This window comes from Rhamphochromis sp. 'chilingali' (genome assembly GCF_963969265.1).
Source record: "Rhamphochromis sp. 'chilingali' genome assembly, chromosome: 8".
In the NCBI taxonomy this organism is placed as follows: domain Eukaryota; kingdom Metazoa; phylum Chordata; class Actinopteri; order Cichliformes; family Cichlidae; genus Rhamphochromis; species Rhamphochromis sp. 'chilingali'.
In genome coordinates this window covers 6307895-6326399 of record NC_137935.1, presented here as the reverse complement: position 1 = coordinate 6326399, position 18505 = coordinate 6307895, and the positions used below count along the sequence as shown (strand labels likewise).

The 18505-nt window shown below is 38.0% G+C and overlaps 2 protein-coding genes across 3 annotated transcripts; one reads left to right on the top strand and one right to left on the bottom strand.

Moving 5' to 3' along the window:
• Positions 1–1837: 1837 nt before the first annotated feature.
• Positions 1838–11645, top strand: LOC308401041 (cytochrome P450 2F3-like; the record flags this gene model as incomplete). Its single annotated transcript, XM_080889100.1, is given in 11 exon segments — positions 1838–1966; positions 2177–2339; positions 2480–2629; positions 4001–4161; positions 4336–4512; positions 4709–4806; positions 4808–4845; positions 10821–11005; positions 11096–11146; positions 11150–11237; positions 11464–11645. Coding segments are annotated over 11 exon segments (1422 nt in total).
• Positions 11646–11923: 278 nt separating this feature from the next.
• Positions 11924–17366, bottom strand: LOC308400555 (cyclin-dependent kinase-like 1). Of its 2 annotated transcripts, XM_080888325.1 has the most exons (12): positions 17290–17364; positions 17102–17154; positions 16929–17017; positions 16576–16765; positions 16291–16412; positions 15481–15553; positions 14449–14539; positions 13929–14129; positions 13521–13603; positions 13372–13428; positions 13041–13193; positions 11924–12871 (listed from the first exon to the last, which is right to left on the bottom strand). In XM_080888325.1, exons 4-12 carry the CDS (start codon positions 16741–16743, stop codon positions 12776–12778), a joined length of 1044 nt encoding a protein of 347 aa, XP_080744451.1. In that variant the 5' UTR covers positions 16744–16765; positions 16929–17017; positions 17102–17154; positions 17290–17364; the 3' UTR covers positions 11924–12775. The 2 variants fall into 2 exon arrangements, with proteins under 2 accessions (XP_080744451.1, XP_080744450.1); XM_080888324.1 differs by having other exon boundaries at positions 17102–17366.
• Between the last annotated feature and the right edge of the window lie 1139 nt (positions 17367–18505).

The window sequence follows — 18505 nt, the reverse complement described above, 5'->3', positions numbered from 1 at the left end:
TCATGTATGAAACCTGCTTTGCCTGTACTCTTTATTCCTTATGTATATCTGGATGCAGTGGATTCAAAATAAAGATACTACATAACCTGCAAAAGCATTACAGCTTCATGCATACCCTTGCTTTTCTAAGAAATCAAAAAAGATCTTTAAAACAAAATTTTAACTGTAACAAATAGCAGTTAATTGTTGCACCAGAGTGGATCAATATATTCATTGTAACCACACTATTACAACACCAACAGTCACAATATCAATAAATGTTAATGATTGAGGAGCTTTAAAAAGGTTACACTGAGTGACCTATGTGCCAGACAGCCAGTGGATGTCCAAGTAAACACATAGGCAACATTATGTCATGTCAGACAAAGCTAAAGACAATACTGTAAATACTGACAGCATTTACAAGTACTGACATGGTAGACCTAAAGTTAATCATTTGAAAACACAATATAATTTTTGGGTTTTTCTATGTATATATTATTGCTGGGTCTGCCTTAAAATATAAAGCGTCTTGAGGTGATTGTTGTTGTGATTTGGGGCTGTATAAATAAAATTGAATTGAAAATTGAATTGAATTGAATTGAAAATGGTCAAAGCATACCATCAGAGCAGCCTGTTATTACTACTTGTAGAGTGCTCCAATAGAATCCCCATTAACTTAAGAAAAACGAGTCATCCTCTAGTATAGAATTGAAGGATATCTGTCTTCTTCCAGAAGCACATTGCTTTATTCTTTGAAGTCAACCTTCATATCTGCTTGTTTTTGCATTGTCATCATGATGCTGAAGCACCATGTCTTTATTTTAGGGCTTTATGTTAATATACAACTGTTTTCTATCAATAATTACAAATGTCATGCTCATTGTTTGCAGTATGACATGACTAGTGGGTTTAATTTTTTTCAAAATAAATGATGTAAAATCTAAAAAATATATTATCTCTGTTTATGGTGTTGAAATTAATAAAAAAAAATGAATAGTGCATTTACTAATTTCAGGTAACTTGTTGCTGCTTTCTAAATTGATACATAGTTCAAAATTTGGTATAGACACATTATGAGGGATTCCTTGACTCGGTTCAAAATGGAACCAAACCAAATGCAAAAGCAATATAAACAGTATGTGTTGCACTTATAAGTTAACTAATAGCTAGTACAAATTACTTTAGGCCTGTCAACAAAGCATATGTTTTTATGTAAACACCTAGTCTTGAACATTAAATTGTAATCACTATGTTTCTCCTTAGTGCTGAGCAGGTAAACCCAGTTTCATATGAAAAAGAAAATAAACAATCCAAATAAAGTCTGACAAAGATTTTTGTGAAATGTTCCTTTCAAATTTAGATCATAAGTATTTACTACTTTAACAGCATTCACTGTAAACATATTTTATGTTTCTACGAGTGAAGCACAGTATTGGATTGCTTGGATTCATTTCACAGAGTTGATTGGTTTGGTAAGAGAGCAGATTTGTATTAGAAACTGAACCTATTTTATAATAGTTACGTATGCTGTTGCAGACAGCGTGTAAATGTTCAAACAGGTGCCAGAGCAGTGTGTGGGCCAAATCTTGATTCCAGTAGAGGGCAGTGTAGACTGTCAAATGAGGATGGTTTACATGTTTTGACTTTATTATTCAAATCAAATGTTGCAACATCTTTTTGTCAATGAGCATCATTAACAAGGTAAAAGTGTGCTAAGGTGCACAAGATTAAAACATCACATTGGTCATGTGTGTCCAACCAGCCAAACCCCTGTTAAATATAAACTAGCTACAGAAGCCAATCACAGAGAGAAAGTAGGTATATAAGGAAGGACAAAAATACAAAATACAACATTATGGAGTTTTCTGCCACAGTGATCTTGGCAGGGCTAATCTTAGCTCTGCTGTGGCTGTTTAGTGTAAAAAGAAGGAAGTATCGCCTGCCTCCAGGACCTCCAGGATTTTTCATATTGTTAAATTGTTCAGTAACTTAAGAATAAACAAGGGCACACTCCCCAAAAGTGGATTCTGTTCATCTGGACGTAGCGTTTTGTGGGAGAAACGTTTCGTCACTCATCCAAGTGACTTCTTCAGTCTCAAGAGCACACTCCATTACTGTCTGGATTTTTATTTTAGCTGCGTGCTGACGTTGCATGAATACAAAAAAGGTTTTTTTCTTCTTAGCTTTGTCTTAGTTCAGTGAAACCTATGGTCCTGTGATGACACTGTACATGGGCTGGCAGCGGACAGTGGTTCTGGTGGGGTATGATGCTGTGAAAGAAGCCTTGGTGGATCAGGCAGATGACTTCACAGGCAGAATGCCCGTACCATTTCTGTTCAAAGCTACCAATGGTTATGGTAACAAGACACCATATATCAGTTTTCAAGACCAGTGATTTCTTTGGCATGACTCCAAATCAACTTTACATGAAAATAAAGAAATTTCAAATAACAGTTTGTGTAAAAGTTTTCCTAAGCTTGACATTTCATCTTCTCAGGTTTAGCAATCAGTAATGGGAAGCGCTGGCGCCAGCTGCGACGCTTCACACTCACAACCCTGAGAGACTTTGGGATGGGACGCAAGGGGATGGAAGAATGGATCCAAGAAGTCAGCCAACACTTGAGGGTTCACATACGTACATTTAAAGGTGCGTTTTCAACATGTTGAGGGTGGATTTGAAAAAGGACTGCTGTTTTTCTTTTTCCCTCAATCACTGCTCGAGTCTTTCACTCTTTTTCGAGTACAGTAGCTTGAATATGACCAAAAAATGTTCAATTCAATATTTACCTGAGAAGTTACTGTCACTTTGAAAAAAAGGAAACTTAATAACAAGAACATTTCTTGGAAACACTACAAAACTCTTCATTTGTGCCTGCACAAGAAATAGGCTGTAGTAGTAAGAGAGGTTAGGGAAACAAAACTAAATATGTAACAAAATGCAACAACACGCATTAACATTTTGATAAAATACATCAAATAATTTAGTAACATATGGCGAAGTCTACAACTATCAGATTTTGTAATTCATGTACAAATCCTGTTTTGTCTGAACTCTTTAATCTTTGCATAGAAAACATAAAGTATTGCATATCCTGCTAAAACACTAAAGCATCATTTATAACGTCAGCTTGCTGTGACATGACTGATGCGCTTGGAAAAGATTAAATTACCCATGCTGATTTACAGTTATATACTTTATGTGAAGAGTTTGCAGCCTCAGAGTCCTCTCACAGTACAAATAAATGTGTATCAGTGTATTTGTTGATCCTAACTGGGCTGTAGGTGTGTGTGTGGCTCCTTGTGTTAGACGTTCACCCTATTACTACTGGAGTACATTCTAGAAACAAACAATCCAAAACAAATATTAAGTATTTACTCCATAGCAGACAGTGAAGTACAACAACATGTTTGGCAAGTAGATTCTAATATAGAAGGGTGGAAATTCAGCAATGGCAGAAAATAGCACAATACCTATGGGCCTCGATGCTGGTGGAATAATAACACAGCTGGAGTCTTGGATGAGCAACAATGATAAAGTGGACATGGCTGAGGGGGAATTCGAAAGGTAAAATGACAGAAACACACTGTGATTTAAAGCACATTGAATAGAGACTTTTTTATTAGAAATTTATAGAAAAACAAATCAAATTATTGAATCATTGTGATGATGAAAGAATTCGATTTAAAAACAGGAAAGCGGAAGTGAGAAAAAGAAAAGAGTTGCAGTCGAAAAGCCCAGAAATCCAGACAGATGACTTCATTATTGAACTTCATGTTATCATCATATGATAATTAGCTTTAGTTGACTTCAATTGATTAAGGTGGATATTTTTCTTTTGTTAATCATAATGCTGTCTTGTGTTGATGGTTGAGACTGTTTCTCATTGTCAAATCTTTCTTCAAAGAGAAACTATAAGCTAAATGAGATGATTTATTTAAATAAAGATTTCACATAGTTGTATTTGTAATTCGTAACTTTGCTAACTATTTCCAACTGTCGTTTTCCTTTTTTCTCCAGGTAAACCATTTGACCCCCAATTTGTGTTAAGCAGCACCATTTCTAATGTGATCTGCTGCCTGGTTTTTGGGGAACGCTTCAGTTTTGAAGACAAGCAGTTCCTGCACCTTCTGACCATCATGCCCAAGGTCACAAGGTTTAACAGTAGTCCTCTTGGTCAGGTCAGTGGGCATAATAAAAAAAAAGACAAACATACTGATTGAATAGTTCTGCATTATTACCTCCAAACCAACAAACCTGAAGTGTGTTGTCCAAAAAACTGATACACAATAAAATTTATTGCATGTTTCCACACGTCTTTAAACAAATAAAGCTGTTTTGTTTTTCCCCGGAAGATGTACAACATCTTTCCCTGGATCATGGACCATCTTCCTGGCTACCACCAAACTATTTTTGGACATGTAAAGGAGGCCAGAGATTTTATCAAGAGGGAAATCCAAGAGCACAAAGAGACCCTGGACCCCAGCTCCCACAGAGGCTACACTGACTGCTTCCTCATCAGAATTAATCAGGTTGGAAAGAACTGAAGGATCAGTTGCTTTGTTAAGGACACTTAGGACTTTTTCAGTAGAGATGATGCATTCAAATATGTATTATTTATTCAAACTATATTTCAAGTGGGTCTGTTGCCTGCTGCTGAAAAGGCATTTAGTTTTTTTTTTTTGTAATTTCTTTTGAGACAAAAATATTCCTAATTTGTCTCCTTAGGAAAAGGACAATCCCTCAAGTGAGTTCAACTACGACAACTTGGTTTCTACTGTATTGAATCTGTTTGTTGCTGGAACAGAGACCACCAGCTACACCCTGAGCTCTCACTGTGCTGATTAAACACCCCAAAATACAGGGTAGGAATACACAAAAAATATTACCAACTTGTAGTGTTGGGAAGGTTACTTTTAAAATATATTCCACTACAGATTACAGAATACATGCCCCAAAATGTATTTTGTAACATATTCCGTTACGTTACTCAATGAGAGTAACGTATTCTGAATACTGTCAGTGCGCCCCAGGGTGGCTGTGGCTACAATGTAGCTTGCCATCACCAGTGTGCGAATGTGTGTGTGAATGGGTGGATGACTGGTTGTGTAAAGCGCTTTGGGGTCCTCATATGTGGATCTCATTTTTCTCAGAAACAAAAATCATGTAAAAAAATAAAATAAAATAAAATAAAATCTGGAAATTCTTTGTTTTTACATTCATCAGGTCCCAATCTGCCCAAATAGGAAAGAGAAATTAAAAATGCATGCCATGAAAGAGTTTGGGTCTTAGGAGGTTAATATAAGGTGGACATTAGGCAAGGCTGCACTTTCTGCAGCAATCTCATATAGAAAACTATTCCACGTGTATATAAAACAGGTCCACGGCTCCGAACTGTAGTAAAGGGACCTCTGGATAATACGTCGGGTTCCGTGTCGGGCTCGTAGCCGAAAACTAGCTTTACTTTGTTGTCGATTACGGCGAAACTCGGGCCGATCCCCAAAATGGTCAAACCTTAATTTCTGGTCTTCACCATGAAGACATTTTTCATTGTCATTGTCATCATGCTGCTGAAGCACCATGTCTGCAGTCTGCAGTTAACTTGTAATATGTAACTGTGTTATATCAATAATTACTTATTATTTGCTTAATAACAAGACTTTAATCAAAAAAAGTGAGTATTGTAGAAGCTTAATTCACAAAGCTTCTACAATACCTGTCATCTATTCTTCCATTTAAAGGTGCATTTCATGATCCAGTTGATACTTAACATTAGATATTAGATAAATATAACCCTTCAACTAGATGAACTGCAAACTGCTCAAATTAGACTCTTTCAGTCCCCTGGCTAACCACGTGACTTTAAAAAAATAATAATTTTGGACCATCAGACAAAGTAAGATAGGGAACAACAAAAGACACACTTAACAATTACAAAACTCTCATTTAACATAACATGGCAGAAACCTGACAATGGGAGACAGACAGGGAGAGGAACCAAAATCACAAAGGCCGAACAAAAATAAAAATTCAAAACACAACACCACAAAACTTGAGGAAAAAGATAAAGTGAGTATTTTGAATTTTGGCTCTATTTTGAGTGTCAAAGCAGTGTTACCAATTTGTCCTCTCAGGACATTATGACAGCTTGCTGTCTGCAAAGCCGGATCTTGGCTGGAAGAGAATCCACCAGTTCTAGCCTACAAAACAAGACAGTTCTAAGGAAGAAACAACTTTGGCATAGCTGAATAACTTTTAACTTTTCTGTTATGGTCATCAAAGAATTAAATATGTAACTTCTATGTTATCTAAATAAATCCATAATTATGCAACACTGCAGTGACACTGCTTATGTATAAACACAACGTCCTCTACCACTTCCATAGAAGATATTTGTTCCAAAGGTTAATTCTTGGACTAATGCTACTTGTTTGTATGGTTGTATGTTTGAACATACTATTAAACCCAGTAGAAATATTGTTAACCTGAACCCATATTATTCTTGCTCACTCTTGGCTTAAAAATACTGATAACCATAGCTTCATAGCAGACCTTGATTGAACATTCAGTAACTGATTCAAAAATTTAAAAAAACAGGAAAAAAATATTGACAGATATCAATGACATCACTTGTATAAAGAAGAAAGAAGGATTTAAACTACTTGACCCTGTTCTTCCATTTATTTACTACAACTGTAATACTTAACCTTTGATGTACAAACTAAACCTGATAGAACTGGCTTCAGGTACAAACTACAAACCGCAGTCAGTCTAGATTCCTTTATTATGTGTTTTTGTAAATGGCCTGTATTTGTATAGCGCTTCACATAGTCCCTAAGAACCCCAAAGCACTTTACACGTTCAGTCATCCACCCATTCACACACTGGTGATGGCAAGCTACATTGTAGCCACAGCCACCCTGGGGCGCACTGACAGAGGCCAGGCTGCCGGACACTGGCGCCACCGGGCCCTCTGACCACCACCAGTAGGCAACGGGTGAAGTGTCTTGCCCAAGAACACAACGACTGAGACTGTCCGAGCCGGGGCTTGAACCGGCAACCTTCCGATTACAAGACAAACTGCTAACTCTTGAGCCACGATCGCCCACAATTTTTAATGGAATCTTGTTTCTTTTTCTATTGTTTTTGTCTGCTGAATGTGTTCCTGTGAATGTTCTTGCTCTTGTGCATTTCCTTGTGAGAGGAAATTGTAATTTAAATAAGACAGCTCATGTATATAAATATTTAATACCACAAAATTATATTTTCTTGCTGCCTCTTTGCTGATGCTCCACTCAATTTAATATGACTGGAAGTACTATGTCTAACAAAGAGGTGTTTGTTGTTAGCTCAATTATACGGTAAAGGGCTGACTTTTCATATGTCAACTGGGCCCATTTTTGTTGTTTACATTTTTTCACATTTCTTAATTATTCAATGAAAATACTAACTCGTATTTTTACCAGTCTAAAAACAAAATTATTTTTTAAACACAAACCACAAAGTATTTAATACTTGTACTGAAACTCATTATTTGATCATTTGATTACGTCTGTATTTATTAATGTAACTTGTTCTTTTTTCTGTTTGTTTAACCTTTTCAAATAAACCCAGATGATATGACAGATTGGAGGCTAAACAAAAAGGTGCTTCGTATTTACTATGGAATAATGCAAATGTTGCTGCCACTGTCTCTAAGACAAAGGTTATTCCTTGCAGTACAGTGGCATTTTCTGCAGAGCTGATTTCCTTCGCTCTCATGTGGGTGTTTAGTAACATAAGCATAAAAAAGGGGTTTTCCTTCAGGACTTACTGTTCTCACACCAATCTGAAATTAAACATGTAACCGACAGATTCAAGTATGACTACAAGGCTGAGCATATTGCTCAACAGCATTCCGCAGCACAGCGTGAAATCCAGGCAAAAGGTTGACCAGCGCCTGACAAGCAGCGTAAATGGCTGCATTTCAATTAGTTCTCTTTTGATCTCTCAGCCATTTCAACTCCAGGGAACAGCAAGAGTTTCTGTCCTGGAAAATCATGGAGTTTTCTGGCACGTTGATTTTAATAGGGGCTGTCTTGACGTTACTGTAACTTTTCAGCATCAAGAGTCATAGGCAACTTGCCTTACCTCCCGGACCCTCTGCCCTGCCTGTCATCGGAAATGTGCTGCAAATGGACAAAAGGGCCCCATTCAAAACTATGCTAAAGGTGACTGAATTACTTCTTAACACATAAACCCCCACATAATGTTTAACACAATGTTCTGACTGTTTTGATTGCAGTGTGTATGTGCATGTTTTTGTGCATTCTTATGGAAAAACCACTAAGCTGATTGTTATTTTTATTGTGTAAGACAGCATTATAGTATACCAGTAAACCATTATTTATTTATTTACAGACATCAGCCTCAACTGATTGTCAAAATATTTCATTGCTTGTGGCATAGGATTATGCTTTGGTGTTAAAGATCCCAGGGATTGGTATGTCTGTATAAGCTCACTCATTTTTCCATTTAACCCTTCAGCTCAGTGATAAATATGGCTCGGTGATGACGATGTATCTGGGCCCCCAACGCACAGTGATTTTGTTGGGGTATGATGCTGTGAAGGAGGCGCTGCTGGACCAAGCAGATGACTTCTCTGGCCGAGGACCTATCCCATTACTTTTCAAAGCTTCCAAAGGCTACGGTAATATAGAGGATTTAATGTTACAATGTGTCTTTTTTGTGAAGGTCATGTTTATGAAACTATGCGTTACTTCTACCTTTCAAAAGGTTTGGGTGTTAGCAATAGAGAGTGTTGGCAACAGCTACAAAGGTTTACCCTGACAACTTTGAGAGACTTTGGGATGGGACGTAAAGGAATGGAAGAGTGGATCCAGGAGGAGAGCAGTCATCTGGTGGGCTGCATTAAAAAGATGAATGGTTGGTATAGAATATGGAAAGGTGACTGTGCTTGTCTTGTGTGTTCAGTTTGTCATATACAGAGTTATAAACTAATATTCACACATTCAAAATAAACTAAACTAAATGATGTTGTACATTTGAGCTTTTGCACCATGTCCATTGTGACTTGCTGTTTGTTTTTTGACCAACACTAAGTGATTTGCAGTCACAAATCATGTGATTATCAAGTTATAAATAAATCAAAAGTTGCTCCAGAAACACCATAATTTTTGGATCTGTTTTTGCACACATATAAGTAAATGTTGCCTATTTTTACATCATCCTAAAAGCTCTCAGGTAAAACAGTGTCATATATTTTGATGCGATTTTGACTGCTGGTAAGCCCAATTCCCAGTAAATATCAGTAAATTTTAAAGTTCACAGTTTCTCAGGGCTGTTGTACGTGTCAGTTGTCATGATGCTCTTTAGTTTTCTGCTGGATTACTGAGTAACAAAAGACAATTTCCTATCATCTGCAGGCGTTTTCTTACACAGGGACTTTTTGTAATGTCTCTGTTAGAATACTGATACTACAATTTTAATCTTTGCATGCCCTACTGCTTCAAATAAAATACAAAATTAGTTAACATTTAAAAATGTACCTTAAACTTAAAAAAAGCATTTAACACAAATAAACATATATTTTTGATTGAGTGCCATTGTTGCAACTGTTTAAGTATTCATATAATTCTTGATAATAATAAAAAAGGACTATAATGAAAATTGTTGACTCCTGACTAGTGTCGGTTTGTTGTTTCATGGGTGACACTGATGAATGTCTTTCTTTCTTTTCTTTTTTTTAGCTAAACCCTTTGATCCAACCTTCTTCCTGAGCTGCACCGTGTCCAATGTTATCTGCTGTTTGGTGTTTGGCCAGCGCTTCAGTTATGATGATAAACACTTCCTATACCTTCTGCAGATCATCTCAGACACCTTGAAATTTGGCAGCAGTTCTCAGGGCCAGGTAAAAGCTAAAGTAACAATAACATGAAACTGGCATGGCGGGTGAGTGATTCAATTAAAAACCAAATGTGCCCAAATAATAGCTAGAGTTCAGCAACATTGCAACACAGCAATCGAGTCTTTTTTTGTTTCTCTCATCACAGCTCTATAATATCTTCCCACGGTTGATGGAGTGGTTGCCAGGTTCACATCACAATGTGTTTGCCAAACTTGAGGAGATGAGAGCATTTATTATGAATAAAATCCAAGAACGTCAGGACACACTGGACGCAAGTTCACCCAGAGATTACATTGACTGCTTCCTCCTAAGACTCAATAAGGTGTGACAGAACTAAATTTAATAACCAGACTAAATCTTTGTGAATTACCTCACTTAGGCTTCTTTTATTTACTGCTGATAATTGCTCTTTTACAAATGTGCATGCCCCCTATTATAAGACAATTCCTTTGCATTGGTATTCCCCTGCAAGTGCATTTTAAAGTCTTTAATTTTAATCTTGAGGTTGTATTGTTAAACTGATAAAATTGTTTTTACTTTCTGGAAAAGCACATTCCTACAAGCCAGTTCCACTATGACAACTTGGTGTCAACAGTGTTGAATCTTTATCTGGCAGGAACTGAAACCACCAGTTCAACTATCAGATATGCATTAAATGTTCTGATCAAATACCCCCAAATACAAGGTAGAAACAGAAAGCAAATGAAATTCTACACACTTGCTCTGATGATTTTCTTCTCTTAAAAATAAATAAAACTTCAGACTGAATGACATTATAATTGGTAATTTGTGTTAATTGTTCACTCCAAAATTCTTTGTAAAGCAGCACTAAAATATTTGAAAGTCTTTATTTAATCTTATTTTTTGCTGATTTGCTACTGACTTTAGAGCTTTCTCCACTAATTATGTTGCAATTTTCTTCTCATTCCAAAGAGACCATTCAGCAGGAAATTGACACTCTAGTTGGACAGCGTTGCCCTTGTATGGAAGACAAGAAGTCCCTTCCATATACAGACGCAGTCCTCCATGAAATTCAACGTTTTCTAGATATTATCCCCTTGAGCATCCCTCACTATGCACTACATGACATTTCTTTCAGGGGTTACACAATTCCCAAGGTATTTTGATGTAATCTATTTTAGTGCTGTTTATGCAGAATGTTCCCAGATAAGAAATGTCCCATCTGATTGAACATCTTTTCTCAACAGGATACACTAATTATTCCCTTGTTGCACTCTGTGCTAAAAGATGAAAAACGGTAGGCAACTCCACGGTCTTTTAACCCCCAGCACTTTCTGGACAACAATGGGAACTTTAAGAAAAACCCTGCATTTCTGCCCTTCTCTGCAGGTAATGATGCACATTTCCTTCTATCCTCCACGCCTTTAGAAAATGTGCTCCTCATTGGATCTACTTTATTAACACATTTTGTGGTATTATGCCCTTTCCTGGAATATTCTGAGTAACTATTTCTAAGATTTTTTTCTGTGAACAGAAGAATCATAAAAATCTTTTTTTCCATCACAGTTAGATGTATATTGTTTCTCTCATTGACTTATTTATGCTCTTCTTCCAGGAAAGAGATCTTGCATTGGAGAGTCTCTTGCTCGCATGGAGATTTTCCTCTTCCTGGTGTCACTGCTGCAACATTTCACTTTCTCTTGCCCTGGCGGGCCTGACAGCATAGACCTCAGCCCTGAGTACAGTGGCTTTGCCAACGTGCCTCGCAGATACACAATTATTGCAACACCCGGGTAGTAATGCTGATTTAAACTATAGTCTGGGTTTTCAATCTTATAAACTTTTAAGACTGATATCACTAGCTGTTACAATCAATTTTCATGCCCCGTGCTTCAGTGTGTTTTTCTGTCTATATAAATTCTATCATCTTCTTTACAGCATATCCAATGTTGTTCTGTGTGGTATATTTTCTTTTCCCACCTATCTTTCCATGAAATCTCTTGTTTTTAAAGAAATCATACAATAAACCACGAGAAGAGATCCATATGAAGTAATTTCATTGATGAATGGGAAATTTTATTAATCATTATGTGAAAAGTTGCTTTGACCAGGAAAAAAAAAGTAGGGCTGTTTATAGTGTATGGTAAACCCTGTCTGTCTACAGCACAGATCACTGAACTATATAACAAGGAGTTAAATCTGTAATTTGATAAGTTTGAGGTCAGGTGATGAATCAAGCCATGTGTCAGGATGCTGGTGTGCCGATGCGTACTCCAGTGGATGGCTGAGTAACAGTGGATGCCTGCATCTGACCTTAGGTATCGCCATTGAGACAGTGGCTGGAGTATATTAAGAACCCATCAAATTATTTAAAGTATTGGCTTTCGTGGTGGGTTTTTATTAAACCTTAAGACTGTGTGAGGAAGTTAAACATCAAGTATACAGGCTAATATCCAGTACTAAATGCTCTTTTTTTGGTTTACATTAACAACATCAACAATGTTTACAGAATCTGAAGATAGATGCATTTGTTTCTCTTATATATGGTAAAATGCTCAACTATTTTAATGTATGATTAGTAATTACTGGATGTATCAGAAAACCGGTATAGTCTTGTAGCCAATTCGCAATGGCACAGTGGTGACTACAAGACATTTGTTTCAATCTTGTAGATGTATCTTTAGCTATGATACGAACAGATTGTGCATTCTTTGCCCTAATCTCAGCTCATAATATATAAACTATTGTTTTTTGTATGAAGAATATCGTTTATATCTATAAGTAATCACAGAATTAAAATCGTATTTTACTTACCACAACATTAACGTATGTTCCTTCAAATCAGCTTATTTAAATGACTGCGCAAAGCAGAACTTTACTCCATCGTTTACACATTTCAGCCACTAAACACTAGATGAATTTATTTATTATATGTTGGGCAGGTGATATTTTTGCTTCACTTGTTTCTTGACTTCTGGTGCAGGTGAGATGTTACTGTTTGGTAACTGAGGGAGGTACTGAGCCTAGAGAGTGAAAGAGAGAAGGAAACAATGTATTAGGATAATGTCTTGTCAGCCTGTGTAGAGTTGCATTCACCGGTTTAAGGACATTTGTAGCTGTAGCAGTGTGGACAATCTCTTTGGGCTTTGGATCATTTTCTTGCACGATTAAACCCCTGTGTGTCACACTGACCCCAGCCTGTCTGCGGCGGGAGCCTCTGTCATGTCGTCTTCCTAGGCGCTCCCCCTCACGGCCATAGTTGAGTCCTCCTTCCTCCTGGAAGTAAGGCAGCTCTAGCAGCTCTTCACAGGACAGGCGCAAAGAAGGATCCATCACCAGGGATGACTGTTAACACAGAGACTTAGCATGAAGCAAAGGCTTTTCAAAATATGTGGACAAAAACTGACTCGCTTATACTGGCTGGGCCTGAAGGACTGATTTGGTTAAAAATTGTCTTTGACAAATTGTCCAGTAGCATTAATCATGATGCTGTATCAGCCAGTCTGTATTACACTAAATATACCTTCATAACCTGAAGGGCATGGGGAGACACTCCATGGAAGCGCTTTTCCAAAGGTTCCTATAGCAAAAAAAAAAAAAAGAAAAAAGTATATAACCCCATTCATTATGACTTCATTACGAACACAGATTTGGTTTTAATAGTTTTCATACCATTGTATCAGGCTCAGGAATGCTAACTCCACTGAAGAAAACATTGGAGCGGAAGACCTGCTGGTGATGGGGGATCAGGTCACCTACGGTCAGAAATTTGATTATTAACCCAGCCTGTCTGTGAAAAGTTTCTTGTTGTCTGAGGGTGTGTTCGGACCTAAACCAGTTTGGCTCAGTTCACACAAAATAGCAATTTGCATGCAATGGGTGCAATGAGCTAACAATACTGTGAAAAAATTTCAAGCAACTAAATAAGAGGAAACAGCTCCTATTTTGAGCAACTAGTTCTCTAGTTAAAAAAAAAAAGCTACCAGACTGTCTGACAGAAGACAGTTCTCCTGATTGTAGATGTAAATTTATGCTGATGTTACTGATGTCATTAGTGTTTTAAACAGCTCTTCAGTCTACCCAGAGTTTTCCTGATGAGGTAGAGCTGGTCAACGTCAGACTTCCCGGGCCAAAGTGGGTTCCCATTGAGGAGCTCGGCAAAGACACAGCCCAAAGCCCACACGTCAACAGGAGGCCCGTACTGAGTATCCCCGACCAGCAGCTCAGGAGCCCGGTACCAGCGGGTTGCTACATAGTCTGTATAGTCATCCTCTGGTCCCGCTAGTATACCAACACAAATACACATGGTGACAACTTATACACATAAACATTAATATACTGAATAATGCACACTAAATAACACATACATAATTGAGGGAGGGATTACAAGACATGGTGAAAGATTACATGTTAATGTATGGAAACATGACACTGAAACGTTACGCAGCAGGGGTAAAGAGAGACTGTACAGTGTCATTTCACTGTACAATGCATTCACTGGAACTCTAAAAGTGAGGTGGCCATGAGCAGGGCTGACATATAGGATCTGTGTTGAATAAGTCATTACAGACAAATTAACACTCTTCCTTGAATGACCTACTCAGAATACGGGCGAAGCCAAAGTCACAAAGCTTGATGACTCCGGTTTTAGTGAGGAGGATGTTCTCTGGCTTTACATCACGGTGAATGCACTGTGAGACAAACAGTCATTATCAGGGATTTAGGCAACATGATATACAGTCTCTTTGTGTCAGAGCCACAAGCTTATGTTAAGGCTGGCAAATTAAAAATGAATGGGGAAGAACAAGAGCAAGAGATTAGAAACCGTCACACTTTTAACTTAATACTGTATGGCTAAGAGTTTATTTTATTTTTTATTTACCAGATAGACTGCCTATGCTTGTCTATCTATCTCTCTCTCTCTCTATATATATATATATATATGTGTGCGTATGTGTGCGTGTATAGGAGGGAGCAATAAGGCGAACTGCTCCCCCTACAGGCACCAACTAGTTTTACAGACTGACATTTCAGAAGGGAACCTATTATGACGTGTAACAAACATTGCAATAAAAGCTTTGAGAACATTAAAAATGACTATGAAATAGTATATTTGCTACAATGATGCACAAAAAGGTGCTTATATAGTCGGTAGTTAGATTTAGCTACAGAATTAAGCAGAACTGTGTATCATAAAGAGCAATATATAACATTTAAAAACAGATAAATGTTTGGGAAATAACAATCACTGAAAAAATATATTTAAAAAATGAATATGTTACGGATATCAGATAATTTAACTTATAAAATAACTATATACGTGAGATTTTGCTGAGTAAAAAACAAAAAACACAACCCCCCCCCCCCCCCCCCCCCCCCCCCCCCAAAAACAACAAAACAGCATTTTTATATAAATCAAATCAATAAAGACTTGGTTTGATTAATATAAAAAGGAATGCGTCAACCATCCTCCACAGTAAGTCATTTGCCACTAAGTCAAATACCAGTACAGAGGAAAGGAAGTATTACAGCAATGAGTAATTTAACAAAAATAAGGCATGTGCTCACCTGCATCAGATAAATATATGCAAATCATTTAGATGAAGTGCAACATATAATAAAATATACTGACATTGTGTTTGTGGCAGAAGCTGACAGCCTGCAGAGTCTGCCATACTATACTTTTCAGCTGAGCCTCAGGTACCCTAGAGACCACAAGAGACAAAGGAAGGAAAAACAGACAAACTATTTACAAATTACAATGTCCTCATCTGTCATTCCAGTCATTTCAATAAAAGAAGTGGTGTTTTACTCGGCCCTGCGGTCACCCGGGTAATCCTAGGCCTGTCTTTAAAAGCAGCAGCGCCCTTGTTTTCAAGACCAGCTAGAGTTTCTGCTGCACAGTCTCGTGGGAAAAAGAAAAATGGTAAGACAACAGATAGCCATTGTGGTTTACGTGAGTTCACGTGACAAAAGCTAAACTGAAATCTTGGCTTGCGACCATACATTGCTCAAAGTGCAGAGAAAAGACAAGAGCTATTTTTTCCTACTTTTTGATCCTTCATGTTAAGACTGCCTATTACGCCCTCATTCTACTGCCAGCATTTTCTGTCACCAGAATTTCTTAGCTACAGTCTTGCTCCCTCTTTCTAATTCACCCGGTTCCTTTCTTCTGTCATTCTCCTGTTAGAAATACCAAATACTTCTTTGGCAAACTATTTGCCAAATAGATGACTCCTTAAACCTAAATTCCTTAGTTATAATGTTACTTTATCAACACATCTGGAGGTTGAAGGGAATGATTATTTGAATTTCCAAGTATGTTACCCTTCAGCAGCTCTACCACAACAAACATAACCACTAATCCCAAACTGGCAAAGAGTGAACAGATATTTTAAAAAGTTAATTTGTCACATGCTGTTCCTGTGCTGCTTTGACTTACCCTCGGGGATGTTTGTCAAGCTCATTTAGGACTGTCTGTTCACAGAACTCAAACACCAAGTGGAGCCGCCTTTTCCTCCTGAACACCTCGAGCAGGTTGACCAAATTCACGTGTTTGAGTTGCTAAAAGATGAGCACACATCACAGACACTTCAGTGTCAGTGCTTCACAGCCTGACAAGTTTCTTTCATCAATTCATGTAGCATGCACATGTGTGTGTGTGTGCAAGTGTACACGTGTGGTGTGACATGTGGAAAACTTGATACCAGAACTAATGTCTTCTCACCTTCAGCATACGTATTTCTCGCAATGCAATCTTCTTAATAACTGGATCATCTTCAGACTCCACAAACTTCTTGATGGCGACTATTTGGCCAGTATCTCTGTGCCTGCATTTGAACACCACACCGTAGGAACCCTCACCAATTTTGGACAGCTTTTCGTATTTCTCCATTATGGCAGCTGAAAACTGTCACCTGTCAAAAAATAAATGTTCCCCATTTTATTTAAAATCGCTATCGGTGCCATACTTCATCAGTTTTCACTGCAATCTTTCATTACTGGGGATATTTTTTAAAGGTGGGCCCAAATAAAAGTCACAGGGCAAGATATGTGTGTTTGAGGACAAAATTAACTCACGGAGACGTAACCGTTTTCAACGTCTGAGAGGCACACAGGTCCAGAATCTGTCTTTATGTCAGTAGTGAGTCCATCAAACGTCCGCAAAGCTACAAAGAATAGCCATCTCTGGTATTACCTGTCAGGCTCCTTGGTCTTGAATTTACTAATGTCACACTAAAGAGGACTCTCACCTTCTCGCTTTCATTGCTATTTGCTGTTTCCTCTCCCGATGCGTCGTCACCACCTTGGTAACCCAACAGGTATTATTTCCAATCGGCACAGTCCACTAACTCAGTGCGAGTCATTTTTAACGCAGTGTCCCTTTAAAACGACGCCTCGGAAACGTGTCGACACAGAAATAATACTTCTATAAACTCACCTTTTACCTTACTTGTGGCAAAATGCACAAAAAGGGCAGAAATGCGTCCCAAACACAGAACATCAATTCACAAAGCCGCCTGCGTAAGACACGCACGTATACACTTTCGTTGTAACTATGGAGACAGGTGACACTAGCCTGAGAAGAAGCAAGTAGTAGCAAAAAGTTAATGAGTAGTTTAAATATGTATTATATGGCACATTTTTGATGCATATTGAAGATACAAAAAGGAACTTAACAACCCCCCCTCCCCCCCCCCCCCCCAAAAAAAACCCCCAACCCTCGGCCACTTTATTAGGCACACTTGTTCAGGTGCTTGCTCAAGTTTTAATGTGATTAGCAGCAATCCATTGCATTTAGGCATGGAGACATAAGTAAAATCTCATATGTTGAAGTTCAAATTGAGGATCAGAATGGAGAAGAAACGTTATTTAAGTGCCTTTGAACATAGCATGGTTGCTGGTGGCAAATGGCCTGATTTCAAAAAGTATTTCAAAAAGTGATAATTTGCTGGGATATTCCTACAAAACCATCCCCTGAGTTTACAAAGACTGGTCCAAAAAAAAAAAGAAGGTATCCAACATACTACAGTTCTCTGGGAAAGGCAACAGTAACTCAAATAACCACTTGTCACAACCAAGGTATGCATAAGAGCAAATCTGAATGCACAATGTCTTGAACCTTGAAGCAGATGGGCTGCAGAAGACTACACTTAGAGCTAGTCCTGTAGACTAAGAGCAGGAAAATGAGGGTACAATTTTCTGCAATTGGAAAGTTATAAAAACATTGCCTGTTCTCACCAGTCTTGATTTCTGCTGGAACATGCAGGTGGAAGGGTCAGAATTCTGCTTATATAACATGAAAGCATGGTTCCATCCTGCCTTGTATCAGTGGGTCAGGCTGCTGATGTAAAAGTGCGTGGGGATTATTTCTTGTGACATGTTATGCCCCTTAGAAGAACTGAGCATAATTTAAACACCACATCCTACTTGACAATTGTTGCTTCAAGTAAGAACCTTCACCATGTCCATCCATCTATACCAGGGGTGGGCAACTTCAGGCCTTGAGGGCTGGTGTCCTGCAGGTTTTAGATCTCACCATGGGTCAACACACCTAAATCAAGTGATTAGTTCATTACCAGGCCTCTTCTAGACTTCTAGACATGTTGAGGAGGTCATTTAGCCATTTAAATCAGCTGTGTTGAATCAAGGACACA